General features: G+C 39.1%; 1 protein-coding gene across 3 annotated transcripts in view; it reads right to left on the bottom strand.

The window, feature by feature from the left end:
- NAMPT (nicotinamide phosphoribosyltransferase) overlaps window positions 1-22,744 on the bottom strand; it is a 30,680-nt gene extending 7,936 nt beyond the window's left edge. For 2 of the 3 annotated variants that reach the window (XM_074827801.1, XM_074827802.1), the window contains exons 1-8: window positions 22,581-22,744; window positions 11,254-11,410; window positions 9,976-10,079; window positions 7,157-7,285; window positions 6,513-6,671; window positions 6,016-6,152; window positions 3,777-4,002; window positions 2,475-2,594 (exon numbers count right to left, since the gene is read on the bottom strand). In XM_074827801.1, coding sequence (XP_074683902.1) covers window positions 2,475-2,594; window positions 3,777-4,002; window positions 6,016-6,152; window positions 6,513-6,671; window positions 7,157-7,285; window positions 9,976-10,079; window positions 11,254-11,410; window positions 22,581-22,640 — 1,092 coding nt within the window. In that variant the 5' untranslated portion in view covers window positions 22,641-22,744. Of the gene's footprint in view, window positions 1-2,474; window positions 2,595-3,776; window positions 4,003-6,015; window positions 6,153-6,512; window positions 6,672-7,156; window positions 7,286-9,975; window positions 10,080-11,253; window positions 11,411-12,790; window positions 12,914-22,580 lie in introns of those variants that run through there. The other variant, XM_074827803.1, reaches the window with a different exon arrangement.
- Between the last annotated feature and the right edge of the window lie 295 nt (window positions 22,745-23,039).

The raw sequence follows: 23,039 nt of genomic DNA, 5'->3' as shown, positions 1-23,039 counted from the left end.
TGTTTCAGCTAGTTTGGATAGTTAAGTGAGACTGATTGGTCATTACTCATTCTAGATTTTCCTATTGTACCCATTACCTTTCATCTGATCCGTAACAATAAATCATGCTTAGAATCTAAGCCTGATAAGGAGTAGTTAGAATAATGACTTGCATAGGCTGTAAGAGGGGGGGGAAAAAAAAGATGGCCACAACAATATGTTCATATCTGTTCATGTAAACTTCTTGAAAAGGATGTTATACTTCAGAGTTGGGTTGGTTTTGAGGTGGGTTTTTTTCTGTTTTGTTTTGTTTTTTTAAATGGCAAACTATTACCCAGTCTTCCAGAAGTCAGCATGGTAACCTTGGTTTTGCTGACATAAGAGGATAAAGAGATCCATGAAATTTAAATGACTAAAATTAGGCTGCAAGATCATGGTCTTTTTGCTCCAACATAACTTGCTGCTTTCAATTGAGAACTCTTTCCTTCTTGCCTGCTTCTCCCAGATTAAAACAAGAGTTTATTTTCTCTCTTGTATTGTGCTGGTGAGTACTAGCCCCTTTTTTAGGCCAATTTAATTCACTAAACCACAAAATTTATCACTTTTGCTTGAGTTATTTTGCTCCTACATATGAGGGCTAAATTAGTTTAATGACCAGCAGTTCAATGACCAAAGCTGACATGAGGTGTGCAACGTTACAGAGTCAGGAAGAGATGAGAAGGCAGCAGTGAGTTATGTCTGCTCTGTATGTCTTGTGGAACTGCATCTTCAACTCTATTCTACTACATATTACAGATAGACCTCTCAATCAGTTACAGTTTGATGAGGAAAACATGTAAACAGGCAGATCATTTGAACAAAGAATTGCTCCTTCTGAGTCTTATCCTCTCCTATTAGCTGCTGGAATTATTTTCCTGCTCTCTTTAGAACTTAGAGAGCAGTGCATTTTTTTTCCTCTAATGTAAACATTTTAAATAGTAGTTTTAATATTTTGATTACAATTGATGCTATCCAAGCATCCTTGAATTTTGTCCAGTATAACTTACAGAAAAGCAACCTCTGAGTTCCTTACAAGAAAGAATTAAGTCCCATTTTTTTCTGTCATGACTCATGAAAATCTCAACCACAACACACTTTGCCTAACAGTCATCTGTCCTGTTAAATGGTTGTTGAGAACAAGCAGAAGTTTATTTAAATCCAAACAAAAACAGAGAGAGTCTCTTTGCCTAGTACTAATTGTAAGACTTTCTTTCCAGCTATTAACCTCTCAAGCTTGTCTTCTATTTAGCACATTAGCACAGTTGTATATTCTCAAAAAGCCACATGGGACAAAAAAATAAAGGAAAATAAAATTTGCTTTAAAGGCTATTGGAGGAGGCACAAAACTGTAGTGCATGACTGCACCACAACTGCCATATCAGGGAACTATCTCAATATTAACTGCTCTCTAAGGATCAGAGTAACAAATTTGAGTTCTGTCGTTCAGGTTCACATTATGTGCCCACATTAGATATGCAGATAGTTTCAGACTAACTAAAAAACAAGCCTGATGTCTGTCTCACTCTTAATTTTGAGAAGCAGCAAAAGTCAACACTTAAGAATCTAAGGATATGTCAGTCTAGAAAGCTAAGATAAGCATCAATAAAACCAAGTAAAATTAACCTTAAATTTATCCAACTTATTTCTGTTTTTGAACTCTAATACAGCTGAAGATGAATCGATTCAGGACAAACCTGATGAAGCCAAGTCCTCCTCCTTTTACATGCCCCTCATCACCTGTAGCTACTGCAGCCTGTATCTTTGTAACCACATTATATTACCTAGTACCTCCATCAATAGTGGTGAATTTAGAACTAGTTTCAAGCATGAAGCATCTACTAAATAACCATTTTTTGTCTTGATGAAATTGCACTTTTGACTCAGACTACAGTCTAATCTGTTATACATATCTTCTGACTTTCAACAATCCTTATTCCACTAGTTGCCCAACCAATGAACTCGCCTCCCTTACCCTTGTTTTTAAAAAGTCTCCTTCAAAACTACACCTTCAATATTTGAGCGCAAGCACACGTCAGATGGTACATAGCTATGAGCCAAACCAGTTAATTACCGCTATTGCTATAGCACAGCAGTCATGCAGTGTGCCTTCGATATCAATGAAAGGACCAAACACTGCCACATTTTGATCTGAATTGACTTGACAAGCAGGATGAAAGCAAACAAAAGGAGAGACAGTGGGAGGAGAAGGGTTACAACAGGGGGATTAGGAAATGCCTTTTAGGTTTTTTTGGGTTTGTTTTTTTTTTAATGCATCTTAATTCCCTGTGGAGTTTTAATGAATTTGTTTTACACATTAGGATATTGCTGCCAGTGTCTGGAATGAAGGGCAGGGTGGGGTCAGCAGCCTCTGCTGCAACATCTGACTAGTCATAACAGAGTCCAGATTAAATATCAACATTGCCAGTGTCACCCTGACACATGAACAGGTCTCCTACCTCTTGCAATGTGTTGATATCCACACCATCCCCTTGAATAACTCTGAGATACGGTGGCAGCAACTTGTAGCCTTTTGAGTTCTCTGTAATGGGAAACTTCTTCCCTAAGATCTCCAAGACCTATCGAAGAGAAGGGAGACAGTTCAAAATAAAAATAACCCGCCATTCCAATAAAGAAACACAATTTCCATATTTATGATCTCTTTCTCTCAAAAAAAGAAAAATCCATAAATATACCCACATATCTTGCTCTAAATCTATCCACATAGGCACACAAACAAAAAGCATGCCAGCCATTGTGGTGGAAGCCATTAAATTAAAGCAGTCACAGACCATATGGCCTTCATAAACTTGTACCCAAGAGCTAATCAGAACCATGCTTCTCTCCTTTCTCTTTGGTTGCTGCTATTAAATGTGTCAACTGAAGATTCTGCTCTTCTTTTGACCTCACTTAAAACATGGTGGATGAGGCTTTCAGTTTTCTGCAATTTCGTTAGCCACCAATAATTAAAATGAAACACTTCAGTTAGGAGTTTTTCTTATCAGCTCTGATAAAGATTATTCAAAGTTCCTATCTGTGATATGTCACTCGTCCCAAAGGAAAAAAAAAGTGTTAAAGCTGTATGGATTAATTTGATAGAGTACCAACATAACTAAAATCTCCCCTGCTTTCTTATTAAAACAGTGCTGACAGCTACTCAAATTCAGAGGTATCAACAGCTTTTATTATAGAACTGCAACAATCATTATGCTCTCTAAAGAGCTACGAGGCAAGAATCATTTTTCAACTTGGAGGTTGTGTGCTACTGACTTAAATGCATGTCTTACAAAAGGGAGAAGAGTGCTAAACTTGCATTTGTAGCATAAAATAGTGAGTTACCTTAATACAGGATGCCAAGATACCTGAACCTGGTGGTAACAAGTCTTATTGGCCTGGCATTTATTAATACTCAAGTTGTTTCCCACTTTATTTGTTAAGTGATTAAAGTTTCTCTTCATAGAATCATTCCAGCATCACTAGACCAGCAAAACTAGTAACTGTTGTAAAAGCTTCAAGAATGGTATGCAAGAATGGGTTTGATGAAAAAGATTAAACTCTTCAGACTGCAAAAGAGTTTCCCTATCTATACTGAAAGGAGGTAAGCATTTATGTTTTTCATAGGTCCAAATTATCTAGCATCAACTATATACTATGCATATCAAGTCAGAGCATTATGTTTCCTATGTTTGTTAGCTGGTCATTACAAAACAAACAATTGCCCTTCCCAGTCTTATATACAAATGACTTCAAGACAGGATTACCTTTAAAACAGTGTCAAGGGGATTCCCAGAATCTGGTCTAATAATAAGTGGTGCCTCTGGACTTCGTGCTTCAATTATATGCCTTAAGTCATCACCCCATATTTTTTCACAAGCGTTGTAAATGTCATAGCTGTCACTAACCACAGATACAGGCACTGAAGAAAACTGTGTCACTATGTGTTCAAAAGCATCTTTTTCATGATCTTTCCCCCAAGCTGTTATGGTACTGTAAAGTCAATTGAAAAATCCATATTAGAGCAGCATTTATATGTTAAATCACACATTCTGTATTTCCTATCAGCAACAGTTCAAGGTAACAATAGGCAATATGATTACAAGACAGCATAAACTATGTGCTTATCAGCTCTGTGTTGCATGAATAGTAAATATACTCTATACTAAACAAACAGCACCCTGGATTTATCTTTGGCAAGTCAGACCAACACTTGACACATACTTCTTCCACATGTAAATGTGATTTATTTTTTTTAAATGGTTGTGAAAGTTTCTCTTTTAAATCTGAAATTCAGACAGGGAACTACAGATGCAAGAACAGAACATCTACTCTGGCAACTTCAGACTACAAAATGGGAAGCTGAGAACTAGCAGCATATGTTAGAAAAATCTTAGAAGAAAACACCATTATTTTCTTTTTTAATAGTGATATAAAACCATTTGCTCACTCATACAAACATTCTTCTAGAGGAACCTCAGGGCATTACCCTTGGTACAAGGGTACAGGCAAGCACATAAAACAGTTGCTAAGAGAGGTAATAAGTTACTGAATGCCAGCTGATCTGCAGTAGCTGCTCTGTATGTGGCTCTCCCAGACCAGCTGACATAACTGACTTTAGTAACTTGTGTGTGAAAACCTAAAAACGCTCTCATGCAAAGTACAGATGCTCAGTAAGAGCTAGTCGGCATTGAATTTTTACCAAAAAAATGCTAGCATTAACTACTGTGTGGACAAACCCCAGATCACAGTAGTGACGAGACAAAACAAAATTTGTTTCAAAGAGATTGGGGCAGTCTGAGGAACAACCCCAGTGGCATGTCAGAGGCAAGCACCACACTCACAACACAACTCACACTGAAGATTGTGGAACAGCAGAACAATTCCAGACAAATTTGGGTCTCTTGCAAGAGACCCTTTTTGTCTATTAACTTGGAAAGCGTGACTGCAGTCTGCATTTGGCAATGCAAACTTTAACTAGGACAGTTTAAGCTGTCTTCTCTCATCACCACTTCAATATGCTGTGCAACAGATGCTTATTCTCTGACTTCATGTGTTTGCTTTCATCACAAAGAATTTTATAGTTGCTTGGGCCATCATTTTTGGATTTAACTGTAGTATTAAGCTAAGCTAAGAAGATGTTTCGGACAAAATTTGTCATTTCTACTGATCAAGCAGGAATTCTAGAACTGCACTACAGCAATGGTCCAGAAAGTTGTATGAAGCAGTGTTCCTTTAAAGACAATCACTACCCTATGATGGCTATTCAGGTAAGCCTTTCCATTATCTGTCTTGCAACCCTAAGTGAAAATATTCACTATTTAACAGCACTAGATTTTGTACTCAAAACAACCATTCATTCCTTTATATTCTGCTCATTTCAGTATGCAGACATGCAAACAAAATCCAAGGATTTGCATTCACTCCTGACCTTGTACAGGATTTGGATAAAAAAAAAAAAATCAGAGCTCTTCATCTCAAATGTCTGTTTGAGGTCAGTTCCTTACTCTCAAAAATTCATTCACAATTCTTAGTGAGAGATCAAGAACTTACCATTGACTGAATTAGGTATGGTGATGAGAAGCTTTAGAGCAACTGCCTCTTCTGGAGGCAGAACATGATCTGGGAGAGTCCAGAATTGCAACTTACATGGTTTTAATTTTATGATTTTATGTTTAAAACAAAATTTCAAGTTCTACTAAAGATCTACTTCAACCTGTAAGCCTTCAAGTTCTTTTTAAAAAGAATCATCCAAATTTACTTAGACACTGATAAGAAGGTTGTAGTTTAAAACATATTTATAGTTATGAACAACCATGCTACTGTTGTACCCCTGGAACATTCAGAGGCATCAGTATTCAACTTCAGTCTCAACAGATGGCTCAGTCACAGCTAATACTGTGTAAGTGAAACAACTTAATATTTCTGGATATGAAGATGGATAAGAAAAAAAATTATATTTTGTTAAGCTATTTTTCAAAAGGCTTTAGTAGCCCAGTATCTTACCTGTGTTCTGCAGCTGGAACAGAGTATCCTGGAACTGGATCTTTTGTACCATAGTACTTTTTAATTAATGCAATTCCCGCTACAGTGTCTGTTCCTTTGAAGTTCACCAAATGAGCTGAAGCTCCTATTCCTGCAGTCTGAAAAAGATGCAGCTTTCAGTTGTCACGCCAAATATAGAAGCCTAAATCCAGTCACCGCCTAGCACTAGTTTGTAACAGCAAAACTCTGACTCAGTTCCCATTTTACCAATACCCTCCTCATGCATTTACACAAAAAGACAGCTTCCATATAGAAAAAAGTTCTCCCAGTCTAGTGCTCACAGTTCAGACACATACCCAGCCCTCAACCCTAGATCTTCCCCTCCACAAGTCCAAACACTGTGCTCTGTGCATTCACAATTTCACTGCTGAACAGGGACACAATTGTTAACAGATACATGCTATAATCCTTAGTAGTTAAGAACAATTAGACTTCTCAAATTATTAGACAAGTTGTACCTCTTGTGAAGAAACTCCTCTGTAGCCGAAGTCATGCAGTTTATACTCCAGTCCTTCTAAGCTGCCAGAAGTCTCTAGCAAATATTTGGCCAAGATCTTTTTCTGCTCTCTAGAGTTTGTAGCCACTGTGATTGGATACCATGACTGCACAAGAATAGTCTAAAACAAAACCCATCACATTATTAGGTGTATGTTTGCTTAGAACTTAAAAGTCCCTACTTGGCATTTAATCAGGCACAAAAAGGTCTATTTATTTTTATCACCCATTCAGAAAGTACTGATGCCTCCAACAGTTTGCTTTAGGGCTATAGTAATTAGCCTTTATAATACCTTTATAAGGTAGGCAGGTATTGACCATCTCAGGAGTTATTACTCCCAAGCTACAGACACACGATTCCCCCATCCTCCTTTCCTTGTAGATAAAAGCACTGTTGTGAATTTCCTGTAGAATTATTACAATCTCTTGCCAGGTAGGGGGAAAAGGTCTGTGTAAAATAGCACTAAAAAAAAAAAGAATCCAGGCTTACTTAAAGTAGAAAATGAAAGCTGACAGATATTCCCCTTAAACAATACAGAATTCAGCCTTTAATTTAAGTGCATTAGTATTTGCTTAGAAAAAAACATGTTAACTTTCCAAAACTGACCTCAATCCAATTTGTGAGCCAGTAGCACTCTGGATCCGTGTTTTCTACTGTGAAAAGAACATTTCCTCTGGGAATTACAGAGCCCTCAGGAACAGCCTTTATTTCTATAGGAAGATGGCCATCGTACTTCTGTGTAAGAAACAGTAGTATTGTTAGACAACAGGAAATATTAAGACCTACCTCTTATTTGACTGCAATGGATATAAAGTCAGGCTATGAGTTTATTGATAAAGCTTTCTTCTTAATTTCTTTCAAACCTAAAAATAATTTGGTTTGTTTGCATACCCACCAGCCCAAATAAATAAAGTCCACATTTTATCAAAACAGAAGGAAAATCCTTTAACCTAGAAAACAGTCTCATTATGAAACCAAATGATGGTTATCAGTTGCCAGTATTCCTTGTGCAAATTGAGTCAGGAAGGGTTAAATATTCTATAAAAATACGTAAGTTGTACCCACAGAACAAGAAATATTTGCTACTTAGTTTTCTTCAGTGCTTAGTATAGACGTGTGCTTTGTTAATTTATTAGAGCAGGATCAATTTAATATCTATTTTAAAGAATATTTTATCATCTCAATTATTCACTAAACATGAAATCTAATCTTTAAGTGTCATGCTTTTGTCAAATTCAGTCTTTCAGCCCTGAAAGACTAAACATTGTGTGAAATACGCCTTTTGAAAGAGTAAGTTGCAAATAGCAACTCTAAAAAGAGTAATTGTAACTTTCTCAAAGAGCTCTGCAAGCTAAACCGGTAATACTTAAAATGTTTTGCATATTAATATTTTTTAACAGAAAGCTTCATGAGATATTCTTTAAAGGCAACAAAAATTGCATCAATTCAGAGAAATTACACAGATTCATAAGTAGCATCCAAACATATTCTCCAGTGCTCAAAATGAATCAGAAGTCTCTTCAACATTACATTTTAAGTTTCTTCAAAACTGTAATATGCTGAAGCAAATTGTGTTTATACCACACAGGGTTTAATTGTCAGACTTGGAGATGTCTGGTTTGGATTAACAAAAGACAAAGCCTTCAAAAAGGCTCAAAATAATTTATTAATGATTCAAAAGACAGAAGTACAGTTAAGTGAAAAAAACCCCCCAGATTTCAAAGTTGCTATATGTGTTGATTTTGTCCACAGAAAAAAGCCATATGGTCATGCCATAGCACTATATTATAGTCCTTTTCAAAATTTTCAGGTAGAATCAACTTGTACTGTTCAGGGCTTACATCTCTTTCATTCATCATCAATTCCTGTCAACTTCCAGCCTTTACACCACCCTCTCATTAGCCAGGCAGTCCATTCCTTTCTTCCACCCATTCACCCTATCAGTATTTATTCTCGGTACAAATTCATGCGTGTATGTTTCAAAATCATTGTGGCGCTTCACTCGTACAGCCATTGTTTCCTCCACTTTACCTAACCCTAGACTTTAGGTAACAGAGGCAGAGAGCAAACAGCAGTAGGTATGTGAATATATACAGGAATTCAACGAGCAGAAGCGGGGTGTCTGCGTGCATATAAGGGCATACAAAGACCCAAAGGGTACATACACTTACAGTTTGAGAGCCATCAGCATTTAAGATCAAGAAGTGGAAATCATACTTGTTTATATATGTGCACAATTTTAACAAGAAAATCTAACAAAGGAATAAACAATGTATACAGGGGTATGCAGAAAGGCTTCTTTTGACTAAAAGTTGAACAGAATTAGTTAAACCGTGTTAAAACTCAGTGTGGACAGACATGCAGCATTAAAAGTGTATCAATTCCATTTAGCCAAAGAGGGATCAAGATTACTTTAAATACAGATGAGAGCAGTTCACAACAACTATGGATTGAATTCCAATCTGTAGTTATTTGGAATGGGTACAAGTCCTCGACAAACCTCTCTAACTCCCCCTTAGAAAACAGTGGTTTTATTAACCTTGCTGCCATTTGCAATATTTAGTTGAAATTCACTTTCCTCTTGCACATCTTATGGTCCACCCTGGTTGCAAGATGACATCCAAATATATTCACAAACAGATGCCACCATAAAATATATACAGTTGGGATATCCAGGGAAAAATAAATGCAAAGAACTAAAAAATTGTGTTTTCACATACCAAAAATATCCATTCACTAGAACCCAGAACGGAACTTAGCATTTAATTAATCTGCAGAGATTAGAGCAGCTCTGATGAATGCTATTAGTTCGAACCTGCTGTTTTTACAGAGAAGAGATGTTTGCAATTATTTGAAGACTGACACCTTTTCAAAAAAAGGGAAGGAGGATAATTATAGAAGGAATTTGGAAGGATTTGTGTCAGAAGTGCTCAAGCTTTGTATTTCATAGTAAAGTTCAACTTAAGTATCTCTGAAAAATTTAGAAAACAATTGAACAAACCATGTATTTTCTGGAACAATTTACACATGCAAGAAGTTGTAATGCTTTCTGCATTAGAATAAAAATGGTTGTGATTAGTTGCAGAAAGCAATGTAAATGATGCAAGCAACCACTAAGCAATATATTACATATGGAGACTTGCCAACAAGCCCCCACTTATACTAGCTGGCTGACGGCAGCCATAAATCCTTATTACCTGCAAAGCTGTATTTGGCATCTGAAAGGATGAAAATTACTTTTCTCTAAGGAATTACAATTATATGATTATTCTTTGACAGCTGCTACTCCCTGTACACTAAACATAAAAAGCTAAATTTATCCAGTCTTTACTATCACGGTTAAAAGGAGAGACTGCTGTATTTATTCCTACAGTTGATTTATAAATCCTTCATGATGATCTCACACTATTTTCATCATTTTTTACCTCCAGAATGTAGTTCCATCCCTTTTCGTTGAAGACATCATCTTGAAAATGCTCCCTATATACTTCTTTGGCTTCCTTGATTTTCTCTTTGGTCACCACTTTACCTGTGGTTTCAGAAACAGATGAAAGCTTAGAAACTTGAAGATATTCATCAGTTATAAAATAAATAACAAAAAGGTTCAGACACTGAAAAGTCACTTTGCCTTCAACAAAGACATGGAGAACATGTCAAATGCAGTATACTAGCTATGTTAAAACCAAATTTTACTTTCATTTATTATATAGATAAGGATGATCAAGACAATGATTGTGCAAGTTAGCACATGCAACAAGACATAACCAGACTGCACAAGGGTTAAACTACACTGCTCCAGGGAGAATCCCCATGGAGATGCCTTACAACCAGTCTTTGATTGACCACCTTGTGATAGGAACTGACAGACTAACCACATTATTTGAATAAGCATTGCTACTGCTGTAGGACCAATCACCTACTGGAAACATTAGAGAACAATCCTCAGACTGCTAAAGAGAAAAGAAACAAGATTATCAAGTGTTTTGATTATAATGGAATTCCAATCTTTGATGGAATTGGCAGAGATATTTATAGATTAGGGATCATGACAAAGATACATCAGCCATATGACTAAAGTCTTCCTTCCAAAGCAACAAGCAAGGAACTTATATTCAGGTCAGAACAGGTGATATTTACATATAATGCAAAAAGTAAACAAAATATTAAACAGCACCAAGGAATTTTCAGCTGTTACTCTTAAAATTGTTGATATTGAAAAAATTTTCACATGTAGCTGCCATATTCAACGATCTAAGCTGAGTGACAATCAAAATTTAAGGGAAATTAAAACCACTATTGGTTTTACACAGTAAATAAACCAGCAAATACACACTAAAGTTTATGTTCAAAATGTGAAATGTATTCTTCCTTGAATCTTCTAGCTTCTTGTGATTCTATGCACAGCCTTGCTCTGTTTCCATTAATTTTAATTTAGCCCACTGAAGTTGGGATATGAACACCTCTTCATTTTTAAAAAAGCACTGGCATAAACATAGCAGAGAGGTGTCTGAATTAAGAAGTCAATACCATTTTATGAGGTTGGACATCTCATTTTCAGAATCACACAAATAAGATCTTATGCATGTCACTACCTACACAGTACCAAGATAACCTGTAATTGTTTCAACTCTAAGACTCCAGTCTTGACAAAAACTAAGGTATTTATTTACAGGTAAAGTTTTACTGGAATTTGAGACAGTTACCTTTTAAGTATTTATTCAGAATGTACTGCAAACCATAAAAAACAGTTTCCTCGTATTTCACTTTCCTTAATTTGGAATTTTCAGTCTTCTTTTCACGACATTCGAAGTAGGAATATACTTTGCTTGTATTAGGTGGATATTGCTTGTAGTGTGTAACCTACATTAAGAAAAACTTCAGTAAGAGCTCAAAACATCACTACAAAGCACAAAAGAAATCATATTTGTACATTAAAGCTTAGAGTAACTCCCAACCCTTCTGGACTATTATTATTTATCCATTCACATTCTACAAGGTATTTAGGGGATTTCCCCTTTTTGAGTTGCCTTCAATTTTCAGTTGAAAAGACTGTCTTCCCTATCTTATTATTTGCTTCTGTGTCAAGCCTTTCTCCCTAGAGTAATCTTCATGGTCAGCTCTTCCATTCCCCTCATGACTTTGCTTTTATTAACCGGGAAATACATGGCTAGGATTTTTAGCAGCACTGTGCACCAACATGCCGGGTCAGTTGTAGCTCTCCTGCACTTTGGCCAAGCCTAATAGCTACAGGAAGCACAAAGTTGTCTGCTGCTATCAAAGTGGAGGTACCTGCTTGTATCTGATTGAAGTTTTTAAGGCTATAATCACATAGTTCAAAGTCATGCAGACTCAAGAAGGCATTGACAATGGCATTTACCCAAGCATTTCATTCACCATGAGTGGGTTTCTCAAGCCCTGGTTACACAAAAGCCAGCTTACAAACCTGTTACTGTCAGTAATGCTGTTAAAAATCTACCTGAGGTTTGTACCTCCCCACAATGCTTGATGGAGTTTTTTCCAATCTTTGAAAAAGTTTGCATTCAGCATATAAAGGAAGCATGAAAAGTTGCAGCCTGTAAGTGTGTATTACATGGAAACTGGTCATGTGAACATACAATGTTATGCTGGATTCAACCATAACAGCTTTTCTTAGCTATTGATATTAAATCTACCCAGAAATTTACTTTGAGTAATGTTTCATTTGAAATAAGTGCACTCTAAATAACTTAAACCTGCAAAATTTTATCTCCTACTGTCTAAAAAGCAAACTCCATGCAAAATCCTTAATTCCGAATTAAACAAAAAAAATACACAATGACATAAATTTCATACTATCAATGTTTAAATTACAGGATACATAAATCAGCTTTAAGGCATTCCCAGAGATGAAGCTATCAAAAGTTTTCTTAAATTATGACAAAAAGTCTGTGAAAAAATCTATACATTCCATAACAAAAAACTGTTCCTACAACCAAGTAAAGCACCATTACGCATCAGAACAAAACTCAAAAAGGTGTGAAAGTGATGTCTGAATTTTTCTCAAAAACACAATTTATAGGTTAAAGCACGAGTTCATTGTAAGTTTCTTGCTGTTATTTCTTACTCCAAATCACCTTAAATATTTTTGTTTCTGTTATCACAAGGAACTGGAAAAGGGATTGTTTTACCACTTCTTCCTTATTGTCCTGTTTTTTTAAATGTACCTCTGACACATTTAAAATAAAAAATTTAATCCCTTACCTGCATTGCTAAAACTGTATATTAAAGGATTTTAAAAATACAGGTTTCTTTTTCCTCTCAAATGCCATTTATATTCAGCATTTCACTCGGTTTGGACAATGAACTAGACCGCCCAACTGAATTTTTTGGTTCTCCTGTACCAGCAAAACACTGTTAAGGTTGTGTTTCCAATGCTGCAAGGAAACATTCAAATAACGAAAAGGTCAGTTTTCAGATCTTTCCATTACCTTTACTTGTATGAAGTTTTCAAGGCCAATCAAATAAAACCCAAGCTTGTCGTTGCAAATTTTCTGCCTTTACTTCATCAAAGTTCTGCAACACAGGCATTTAATGGAGCACAAACGTATTCTGTTCCAATTCCACAGCCACTCAAAAGCAGAATGCTTAAGAGTAGCAATGTTAGACCCAAAGACAAAACCTGGCTTTTAGATTTAGTTCTAGCTATTAAGAAATGTCTCACTCCACAAATTATAACATGTCCTTTCCTAGTTCTATGCAGAACTTCCAAAAAAAGTAAATCATACTGTCAGCTCACAGCAAACTCTCTTCAGGATATCATCATGTTTAAAGGAAAAAGAACCCCAAGCAAACCAAAACACACACAAGCCCTAATCTCCCCTCCCTTACTGTGAAGTAGTCAAAAACATGCTCTGTTTGACATGTCTTTTCTAACTAATAGGAATATGAACACACACACAACTCCCTTCACTGCAAGGCACAGAGTAGAAACTCTTTGCTTTGCACTATCACTACTTAAGTTCCAGCAACTGTATACAAAATTTTGCTCTTTTTTTTAATGACTGGACTTTAAGTTGGTGCTTCTTCATGATTTGATTGTATCACCTGGGAACTCTGTTTAACTTTATTTCCATTCTTCATCCTATTGGCATACTACAGCTTCATGATTTCAGAGTAAATGCTCAACACAGAGCCCACCAGCTTCAAGTGCACATCACAGACGTCCCAAGAACAATTCCCCAAAGCAGTATCTGAATTCCTTGTGACAAGCTCTAGAGCAGACCAATGTAACACTCTTGTTCTCACCATAACAGTTCAAGCAAAACAAAGAAAACTATATGTGCATGAGACTGCCTACTCAGGTTTCCTTAATTATCCAACTTACTAACTATGGGCAGGTTGCTAAAGTCAACACCTATATTTATAATGAAAATTTGCATGATCTTCGGCTACCATCACTTAAAAAAATTTGACTTTTACAGTTCAAAGACATTGCCTCCAGCTAAAATGCTTCTTTCTATCAAATGGGTTACAGGCCCAGAATAGCTTAAGGTATACAGTGCACACATTGAGTTGGTGCCACTTTTTCCTGTTGTGTTTAAATACAGGGGTTTTCAGGGACTTCCCATTCTAGCTCTGCTTTGAAGCATGATCACAAACACATGGTGCTCTGGCTGCAAATCAGAACCTGAGGGCTGAAATCAGGCTGATTTATCCTTTATGTAGCATACCTGGGGAAACAGCTCCTCCAGACTACCTTGCTGGTAGTTTCAACTTAAAAACCCCGCTCAAGTTCCTCAAACATTAAATCACAGGTTTAGCTAATTTTTCTGACATTAGGATAGATCTTAACCTGAAGATATATACCAGCTAATGTCCAGAAAATAGTTCTAGGGATTCAAATCTAAATAGAAATTTTGTATATGATAGAAATGTCATTTTATCAATTAAATTTTTTCAAGTACTTGAAAGAGATAATGAACTAATTTTACAAGTTGTATGTGTAAGATTCAATTATATTCTTCACACATTACAATCTATTTAAACAGTGAAAAATACAGAACCCTGACAAGATATTTACGTCTACGCAAAATTTACATCTAGTTTTAAATAAATTGTGCTTCTTTTGAAATTCCACAACACTATTAATCTATAAAGCTGAAACAACCTTTGGGTGTCCACAAGGATTCTCACAGACTACTCAGTATTTAAAGACACAATCACAATCTTAAAATATCCCACTTTCCAAGCACTACTTACTCCAGACATGCTGTACAAGTATGTGAGAAGTTTAGCACAAGACCTACATCCCCTGTTCTCTTACGTGGTCACCTGTTTTGCTTCCAAGCCCTCAGGCAGAGCACCATATGTAGCAGGAGCATCTGCCCACAAAACATCATGGCAGCTCTGACCATTAGCTGGCATTTCTGGACTACCAGGATACAGGGAAATTATACCCATCCACCATAGCGATGGTCAGGAGGTTTGGTGTTTAGTGAAATGCTTGGTGGTAAAAAACAGTCTGAAAAAGGATCAAGCTCTAGGGAATGGGAACAGTTCACAGAAGACACAAAGAATGCCACTGAAAAACCAACCAACCAAAAAAACCCAACACAACACCAAAAGGCACTTGGACAATGAAAACTATGCTTCAAAAAAATGCTTGAACTTTCCTTGTTGTCAGATAAGTTTTGCATCTTCCTGTATTCAAAAGAAGAGCAGAAAGAACAACCAGTGACAATGTACAACATATGAAATGTATTTTATGTGACTTACAGATCAAGACAGTATTGATAAATGTATGCTTTCAGTTAGGGAATGACAGAAGCAGGACTTGTACAGATGAGCTCTTGATAAGTAGGAATGACTATAAAGTCACTACAGAAAAGGAAAACAAACCAAAAACCAAACAAAAGCCCCTACTGGGATTAAGACACCCTTACAAGAAAACAAAACCCCAAAATATCTTCAAAGGCCTTTTGATATTTAGTTCAAAGGCTGTGGTTTTTTAGGTTTTGTCTACAAAAAGTACGACAAACAGCCTTGGAACAAGCACCTACAACAAGGTTATGTACTATGACTGAAATATAGTGCTTTTATTCCAGTTGTGATAGCTCCTTATTAAATTTAATCCAAATAGAGGTGTATTCTGAACAAAGAATACCTCCACAAGGACTACATCTACTTAACTAAATCAAGTCAGCCATTTGAGAAAAACCACGAAGCACAAATTGCATTTAGATCAGCCATCCAAAAAAATCACCCCAAACATTAAGAGTTAAATTTTAAGAAAAAGTAATTAACAGGTATTCATCACAAAACGAGGATGACTGAGGTAAAGGCTGCATTTTAATAGGCTAGATAAGAAAACCTTTGGCATAAAAGCCAAATAAACTTATAATCTACAAGCTTTTCTGGGCAAGAGATTGCAATGAAATTACTTCAAAAGGTTATTTAAGTCTATATAACTCAACCATTTGCAAACATGAGAAAACCAGGTTTGATGTGTAGAGAAGGCGTGGCCAAATTCTCCATCGGTGATTTATTCTTGGTGCTCACCTAGGTCAGATGGGTGCTAACATGAGCCCTCAGGAAGATGCTTCTAAGCCCTGCCTACTGTGAAGAAAACAAAACGCCAAATGTCTAGCCAGCAGGATCTTGCCTGTACTGTAACTCCACAAGTGATAAGATGATACCAGTTCAACTAAGACAGTTATTCTGAAAAATTAGTGCAAAATGGGTACAGAGCAACCCAGCTACTGAACCCATGGCAGTGTACAGCCACAAACATGAAGAATCAGAGGGATAGGTGGAAGATAAGCCAGAAGCAGGGTGGTCCTGGAAGCTAGTAGCTGGGCCACTCGGCTAGGGCACCTCAGGTCTGCAGCAGGTAACGAGGGCCCAAGGTATGGGTTGGTCCCTGTACTGCAAGCCTTGCTTGTACACTGAAGTGAGCCACATCCTTTCCAGTGTTGGTGAAAATTGACTGTAGCCTGGTTTATGTTACAAGTAAAAATGAGAGCTATGGTTGAGGGGTGCCGTGTCAGAATGGCTTGTTGATGCTAGAAGAAATGTATTTGAGGGATCCTCACCCCCATATACAACTTACTGAGTTAGATAGTTTTACTGCAGTGGTGTTTCTGGCATTTACACTGGGGAGACTTCTGCAAAGCACCTATAAGATACCCATTAGTTATGCTATTAAGTATTATTTGAAAGCATTGTGGAAAGAGGCTGTGATTTGAAAGACTGCTTTACCTAAACCTTTATGAGGTTTAGCCAATGGAGCAGTTAAAAGCAAAGCTTGCCAAAAACGTGTATGGAAAACAACATTGTTAACAACACTAAGGAGATGAACCAGTACCTGGGAACAAAGGGAATGCTTTATCAGATATACCTCACTGGGATGTGACATAACTAAGAGCAGTCATAAGGTAGTGCTGCCCCCCCTTCAGTGACCAAAAAAACCCCCAAAACACCACAACTGTAACTAACAGTTATATTCAACAAGGATGCTTTTGTAGCTTCTAAAGCAATCACAAAAGGAATGTACACCACAAACAAAAGTGGAAATGAAAACCAACCCATAAGTCGGTGTGGTTAAATAAGCTTATTTGAACAAAAGACAGAACGTCAGAAGAAACAATCTTTAACTCAACAAAAAGGGCATCCAACAATAGCAGGTAAAGCACAAGACACTTGAAGCAAGTAATAAAAATATAAGGGTCAAGTGCAATCTTATTATTTTGGTTATACAGAAGTTTTAAATTACCACAGGAAAGTAGCCTTAGAGAGACTCCAGACCCCTTACTAAAAATGTGTAAGTGAAGCAAATACAGATTAAGATAACGTTTCAGAACTAAAGTGAGAATATTGGGAGATATATGCTCTTACGAGAGGAGAGGGATAAGCTAATGCAGGTTATGACTGATCTTGTACCACTTTTAATGTCTCTGTATTCTAGTTCATCCATCATCTCTTATACGTGTGTTGAAAAATAAGAGGACCAGAGGTGAGCAAAAAAAAAAAATAATTAAGAGATCAGTCAGTACTAAGAAAACCAAGGAGAGCACATGCAAGCAACTGAATTCCCATGGAAGCTGCACATTATCAGCAGAGATGCTGTGAGTGACCATGTCCACATTCATTTAAAAAACAAGGTCCGGTATAAACACTAGAACTGAACATATTCTAAATTCCTCAGAAAAATACAATGCTTAAAAAAAAGATAACGCTTTACAGCAGATTCCTTTACCACTAAAAATTTCCATGTGTTTTGCATCCAAGATTATCATAAAAAGATGACAAAACGCCTTATGTTTACTGTTTACACATTTGTGAATAGTCAGCTGTACTACTTCACATACTGCTACAAATTTCCTGTTCCTTAATGGAAAGAGAAAAACATTTACCTTTTCAACAATGAAAATTGCAATGATTCTGGAAGGGGTTACTTTCCATTAATTTAAAAATTGACTGAATTTTGTACAGTTGCAATATTCCTTCAGAGCAGTGATGACTTGGGGTTTGTAACGGAGCTGTGTGACTGCAAATCAAAACTTGGAAGATAACAACCCTAGGTAGAGCAAAGACTGCTTCTTATGAGGAGCGTCAAGCCAGAAGTTTCCAATGCTTTTCCACTGACAGAATTACAGGAAGAAAGAGAACACATTCACATTCCCCCCACAAAATTTTCATTAAAAAAAAAAAAACATATATGGGCTGCTGAAAACAATATTGTGCAGTCATTAAGTACTAGTCAAAACCAATAAGCTAAAGAGTACTCATGACTCTTCCTTGCATACCTCTAGCCTTCTAAATAAAGGATATACAGGCTGTCAGAGCCTGGAATAAACACACACTCATGTGAAGTGCTTCAGAAGTAAGCGTTCTCCTACATCCATGCAGAGTCAAAGTCATTCAAAGTGACAAATACTTAAAATTCAACGTGTAAGACATACAGAGTTAGAACATATCTTTTAGGCTTCCTTGAAACGTCCAGAAAGAACTGAATTCTGAAACAGATCTCATTTACAGTCCAGATAGCAAGTCAGCTTCTCCTATGGGGTAATTTCATGGCAGCTTATTACAGCTATCAGCTTAATTACGAAACATTCCAAGCAGCAATAATACATTTCATTGGTAAAAGCAAAATAAGCTATTATTACTTTAGCAAACAAGGTTCAGTCCTCGTTTTGATGGCCTTTCCCCACTTGTAGCTCATGGTCCATCCAACCCAAGCCTGGTATACGCCAGTCACTGGTACCTCCTGACTGAACAACACAGCTCTGCTAAGCTGATCCTCTCAATACAGTTTCAGACTACACGTATCCTCGAACATTTCTTGCCTGTGCTAAACAAACATAGGATAAACAGAGCATTGGGAATCAAAGAAAAAGAAAATGGAGAGGTGGTGTGTCAACATCAGATGAACGAGAAACTGAAGGGCATGGACCCTTTCGCTTGGGAAGCGCAATGAGTGAACAGAGCCCTCACTATCGCAGAGGGGCAAGACTGCTGTGACTTCTTAGTACAGACACAAGAGTAAGACATCATGCAGTATGAACACCGAGCTTCATGGAGCCTGCTGACATTCCCTCGCAGCTTTCTAGCAACAAAGACTTTGACTTCAAACGCTTCCCTTTTTCAGTAATACTGTGTCATTAGCGGAAAACTTTATTATTAAAAGCATTGCTATACTGGGCATTCACACAAAGATGTTCCCCACGTAACACTGCATTGATGAATCTCTTGAAAGTCTTATTATCCAAAGAATTAAAAACCAGCTGTTATTTATCAGCAAAATGCATGCACACCACACCATATGCCCATGCCCAGACTCTGAGGGGATGGCATATAATACCCAACACACAGGAGGAATTATACTGTTGGGGGATTTGGCGAAGCTTAAGAATATGCAACAAAGTATACAGGAAGAAAAAAGCCTAACTGATGTAAAAACATGTATCTTGGTATGGGGGTTAGAGATAAAGTGGACAATTTGAAGCCCGGCCTCAAAATCCTAGAGCACTTGTACAATCCAGTAAGCCCCAGCTCATAATGGAAGCTCAGTCCTGGCTTCAGTGTGTAGCAAGTCTCTGAAATTCACCCACTCGGAACTATTTCTATCTAGAAATAATCAAGTATACTAGAAATTAGCATGATGCTCAGCTGTTTTTCAAAAACAGCTTTTAAGATTTTTGAAACTCAATATTTGATAACCTTCTATGACGTAAGAGGAAACGTTTTATGATGAACACACAGACAGGAAAATAGTTTAGAGAGAGGGGAGGGTGGATTAACTGTCAACAAACAACTCTTTGCCTACCAAATTACTTTGTTTCTGCATTTTTATAGGCCCTAAACCATTAACCAACTTTCTCTCCACCCCAAATTTTGAACTGTAGCAACAGAGAACTGGAACACTGGAGCTAACACTCAAACTAATGAGTTGTGACAGATATGACCCTGAGACACCAGAACTTTTTACTCATGGACAGCTGCCTAAGCTAGGGTTGTACTGTTTAGGATGGTCTCCACTTTTTTTCTTTTCCCCCCCCCGAGCTGTTTATTTCCACATGACTTTCATCACCGACATTAGTTTGTATGGATTGGCATCTACTGCAATAGGATCACCAAGTAAGCTTCTGAACTGATATACGTTTTTCCTCAGAGTCTGCATGTTACATGTGGTACTGCACACAAACAGATGCTACAGTTGTGGATACAGCAGAAATATCAAAAAAAAGAAAACCACACAAAATCAATTCTCATTTTTAATTGCTAGTAAGAGTGTTTGGTAACTCCTGTAGAAAGCTTAAATGTTGCAAACTACCAGATATTTTAGTGCAATTGTTACTGAAAGCGCTCTCACTGAGTGCGTTTCACTGATTAGGAAATGACAGTATCATCCAGGGAGAAGATAAGTGATGTTTGCTCATATTACCTAACAAGATAAAAGAAACTACTTGTTTAAGTATTGCTCAAAGATGTTGGAGTTCCTAAGATTCGGAAAAAAAGCATACAGGAAGAGAGACAAATTGAATAGTCCTAAAAAAGCAAAGCAGACATTTCAACTGGTTTTAATATAATACCAAATGCTCCTGGCTGCCACAAAAAAAAAAAAAAAAAAAAATCTCATCTAAATTCAGTTTTAAACTGGAGAAAAAAAAAACCCACAACACAGGTCTTTATTTGACCTCTAAGATTTCTACCACTTCTGGAATGTTACTAAATCATCTTTCCTATGAAACAGCAAACAGAACAGAAGCAAACTGGTCACCTGTCACTCCAGCACTCCTCACTACCACTAATCCTAGAGCAGATCCGATGAATTTAGAAAAAGTAATGTGCAAATTAGATTTAAAATAGATACCGTTTAAACCCAGGCCTACAGTATTTGATGTGATTAGTCTCAGACATGAAGGAAAAGCAGATCTTCCATATTTGAGTAAGTTTGATAACGAACACTTAAACGTAGTTCTTAAAGAGCGCTGTATCTAGATTAAGCCCTTAATGAAAGCAGTTTTGCGAGCCCTCAATAGCAGCGTTAGGATGCTCTGACTGAGCTGCTCTAAGATTATCAGCGTGTTCCAGTCTGCCAACACACTTTCCCACAAACAGCAACAATAAATGTTAAGAATTTCTTTATAAAAAGAGCATCTTTATGTAATATCATATAATAATATCATCACAGAAGAGCTAGGAAAGGTATAACAGCACAAGTCAGCAATCGGAGCACGTACTGAGGCTTGTACTTTGGTAGTTAGCCAGTAACAAGACCTGGCCACAACATCGTATTTGCTTTTTTTCAACTGTTCTATCTAGAAGTGCCCTCCCCCCAGAAACCTGTCCCAGAGGTCAAATCTTTAAAGAGCTATAACATAATAAATGCTTTATAATGACAAACAGGACTATTCCTGTAGCTTTGTTTAGGGCACCAACAATCTCTTCGACATTGCAACGCAGCTTCTGAAGGAAAAAAGTTTTTCAGTCTAGGAGACACAGGACACAGCTGTACGAGCAGACTCGGGGAGTCACACTCTGGCTCTGCCCAGTGTCTAGAAGCCGTATGCTTATGTTAATGCAACGCTGCGCAGAAGTAGGACTTGGGCCTGGACATACTCACATTGTGAAGCATGTCAAGAGCTTCTGGGTCAGAAATCACCAGATCGGAGCGCGGACAGCGCGCCTGTACTTGGCCATTGCTATCAAGCAACACTATTGTCAAGTAATTTCAGGGAACGAAGGGAGGATTGGGAGGTGTGATTCCCTACTCGGGACAAACACCTTGCCTAGCAAATTTGACACCGCAAGGACCAGAAACGAAGCAAGGGACTACAAAATGCGTATTTTGAGTCAGCCGGTTCCTTAGAGCACTCTGCATCACAACCAGGTCCGAAACTGTGGGCAGACAGCAACCGGCACAGTTTCACCGCCCGAGTTGAGCGAAGTGGGAGAAAGGAGACACGGAAAAAAAGAGTAACTGCGCTGCTCTCTTTCCACCCTCCCACCGAGGCAACATGTGCGCCCGCTCCCGTCGCCGGCAAGGCCAGAGGATGCTCGGCGGCGGCAGGCGGCCCCCGCCATGGCCGCCCCTCGCGCCCTGCCCGCCCCGCTCCTCGCCTGCCGGGCGGCGGGACGGCGGCGCACACCCCACCCGCTTTCACTTTCTTTTCTCGCCTAGCCGCCAGCGGCGCGTCCCCGGCAGCGCGGCCCCGGGCACCCCGCGGGGGAGCGGGCTCGGCCGCCCCCTCCGCGGCGCGGGGCGGCGGGAGGCAGCCCCCGGCCGGGCCTCCGCGGCGCCCCCCTCGCGCCGCCCCGAGGCCGGGCACCCTCTCACGCCGCGGCGTGACGGGGTGTGTGTGTGTGTGGGGGGGGGGGCCTCCGAGCCCCGGCCAGGAGGGCAGGGGAAGGGAGCCGGCGGGGACGGTCTGTGCCGGCGCCCCGCGGCGTGGAGCGCCCCGGCGCCAGGCCCGGCGGGTCCGGTGCGGCGGCGCTAGGGCGCTCGCAGAGGTGACCCCCCCCTCCCGCCCGCCGTGCTCGCGCCCACCTTGTAGGAGTCGGTGGCGAGGAGGATGTTGAACTCGGCCCCCGCCGCAGCGCACTCCATGTCGCCGAGCCCGAGGAGGCGTCGCCGCCCGCACGGACAGGACTGGGCTGCGCCGCCGCCGCCAGGCGCTCGGTGCGGGGGGAGAGAGGAGAAAGGGGGAACGGGGCCGGGGCGGGGACAAGGGGATTACGGCCGGGGGGCGGGGACCTCGCGCGGCTTCCTGCGCCGCTGATTGGCTGCTCGTCTCCGCCGCCGAAAGAGGTGCCGTGAGGTCACTGCGCGGGCGGGGCGGGGCCAGGGCGCCAGGCAGGCTCTGATTGGTCCCGCCGGCCGGCCGGTGCAGGGGAAGGGAGGAGCGGGCCGTGGCATCACGGGAGGCGGGGCAGAGCCCCGTGCTGCACGTTCTCTTTCATTGGATTCCGGGGGGAGGGCGGGAGAGGCGGGGCTGCCCGCGGGACG

Source organism: Strix aluco, chromosome 5 (genome assembly GCF_031877795.1).
Source record: "Strix aluco isolate bStrAlu1 chromosome 5, bStrAlu1.hap1, whole genome shotgun sequence".
Taxonomy (NCBI): domain Eukaryota; kingdom Metazoa; phylum Chordata; class Aves; order Strigiformes; family Strigidae; genus Strix; species Strix aluco.
Note: the sequence above shows the minus strand (reverse complement) of the source record. Positions and strands in the feature narration are given on the sequence as shown.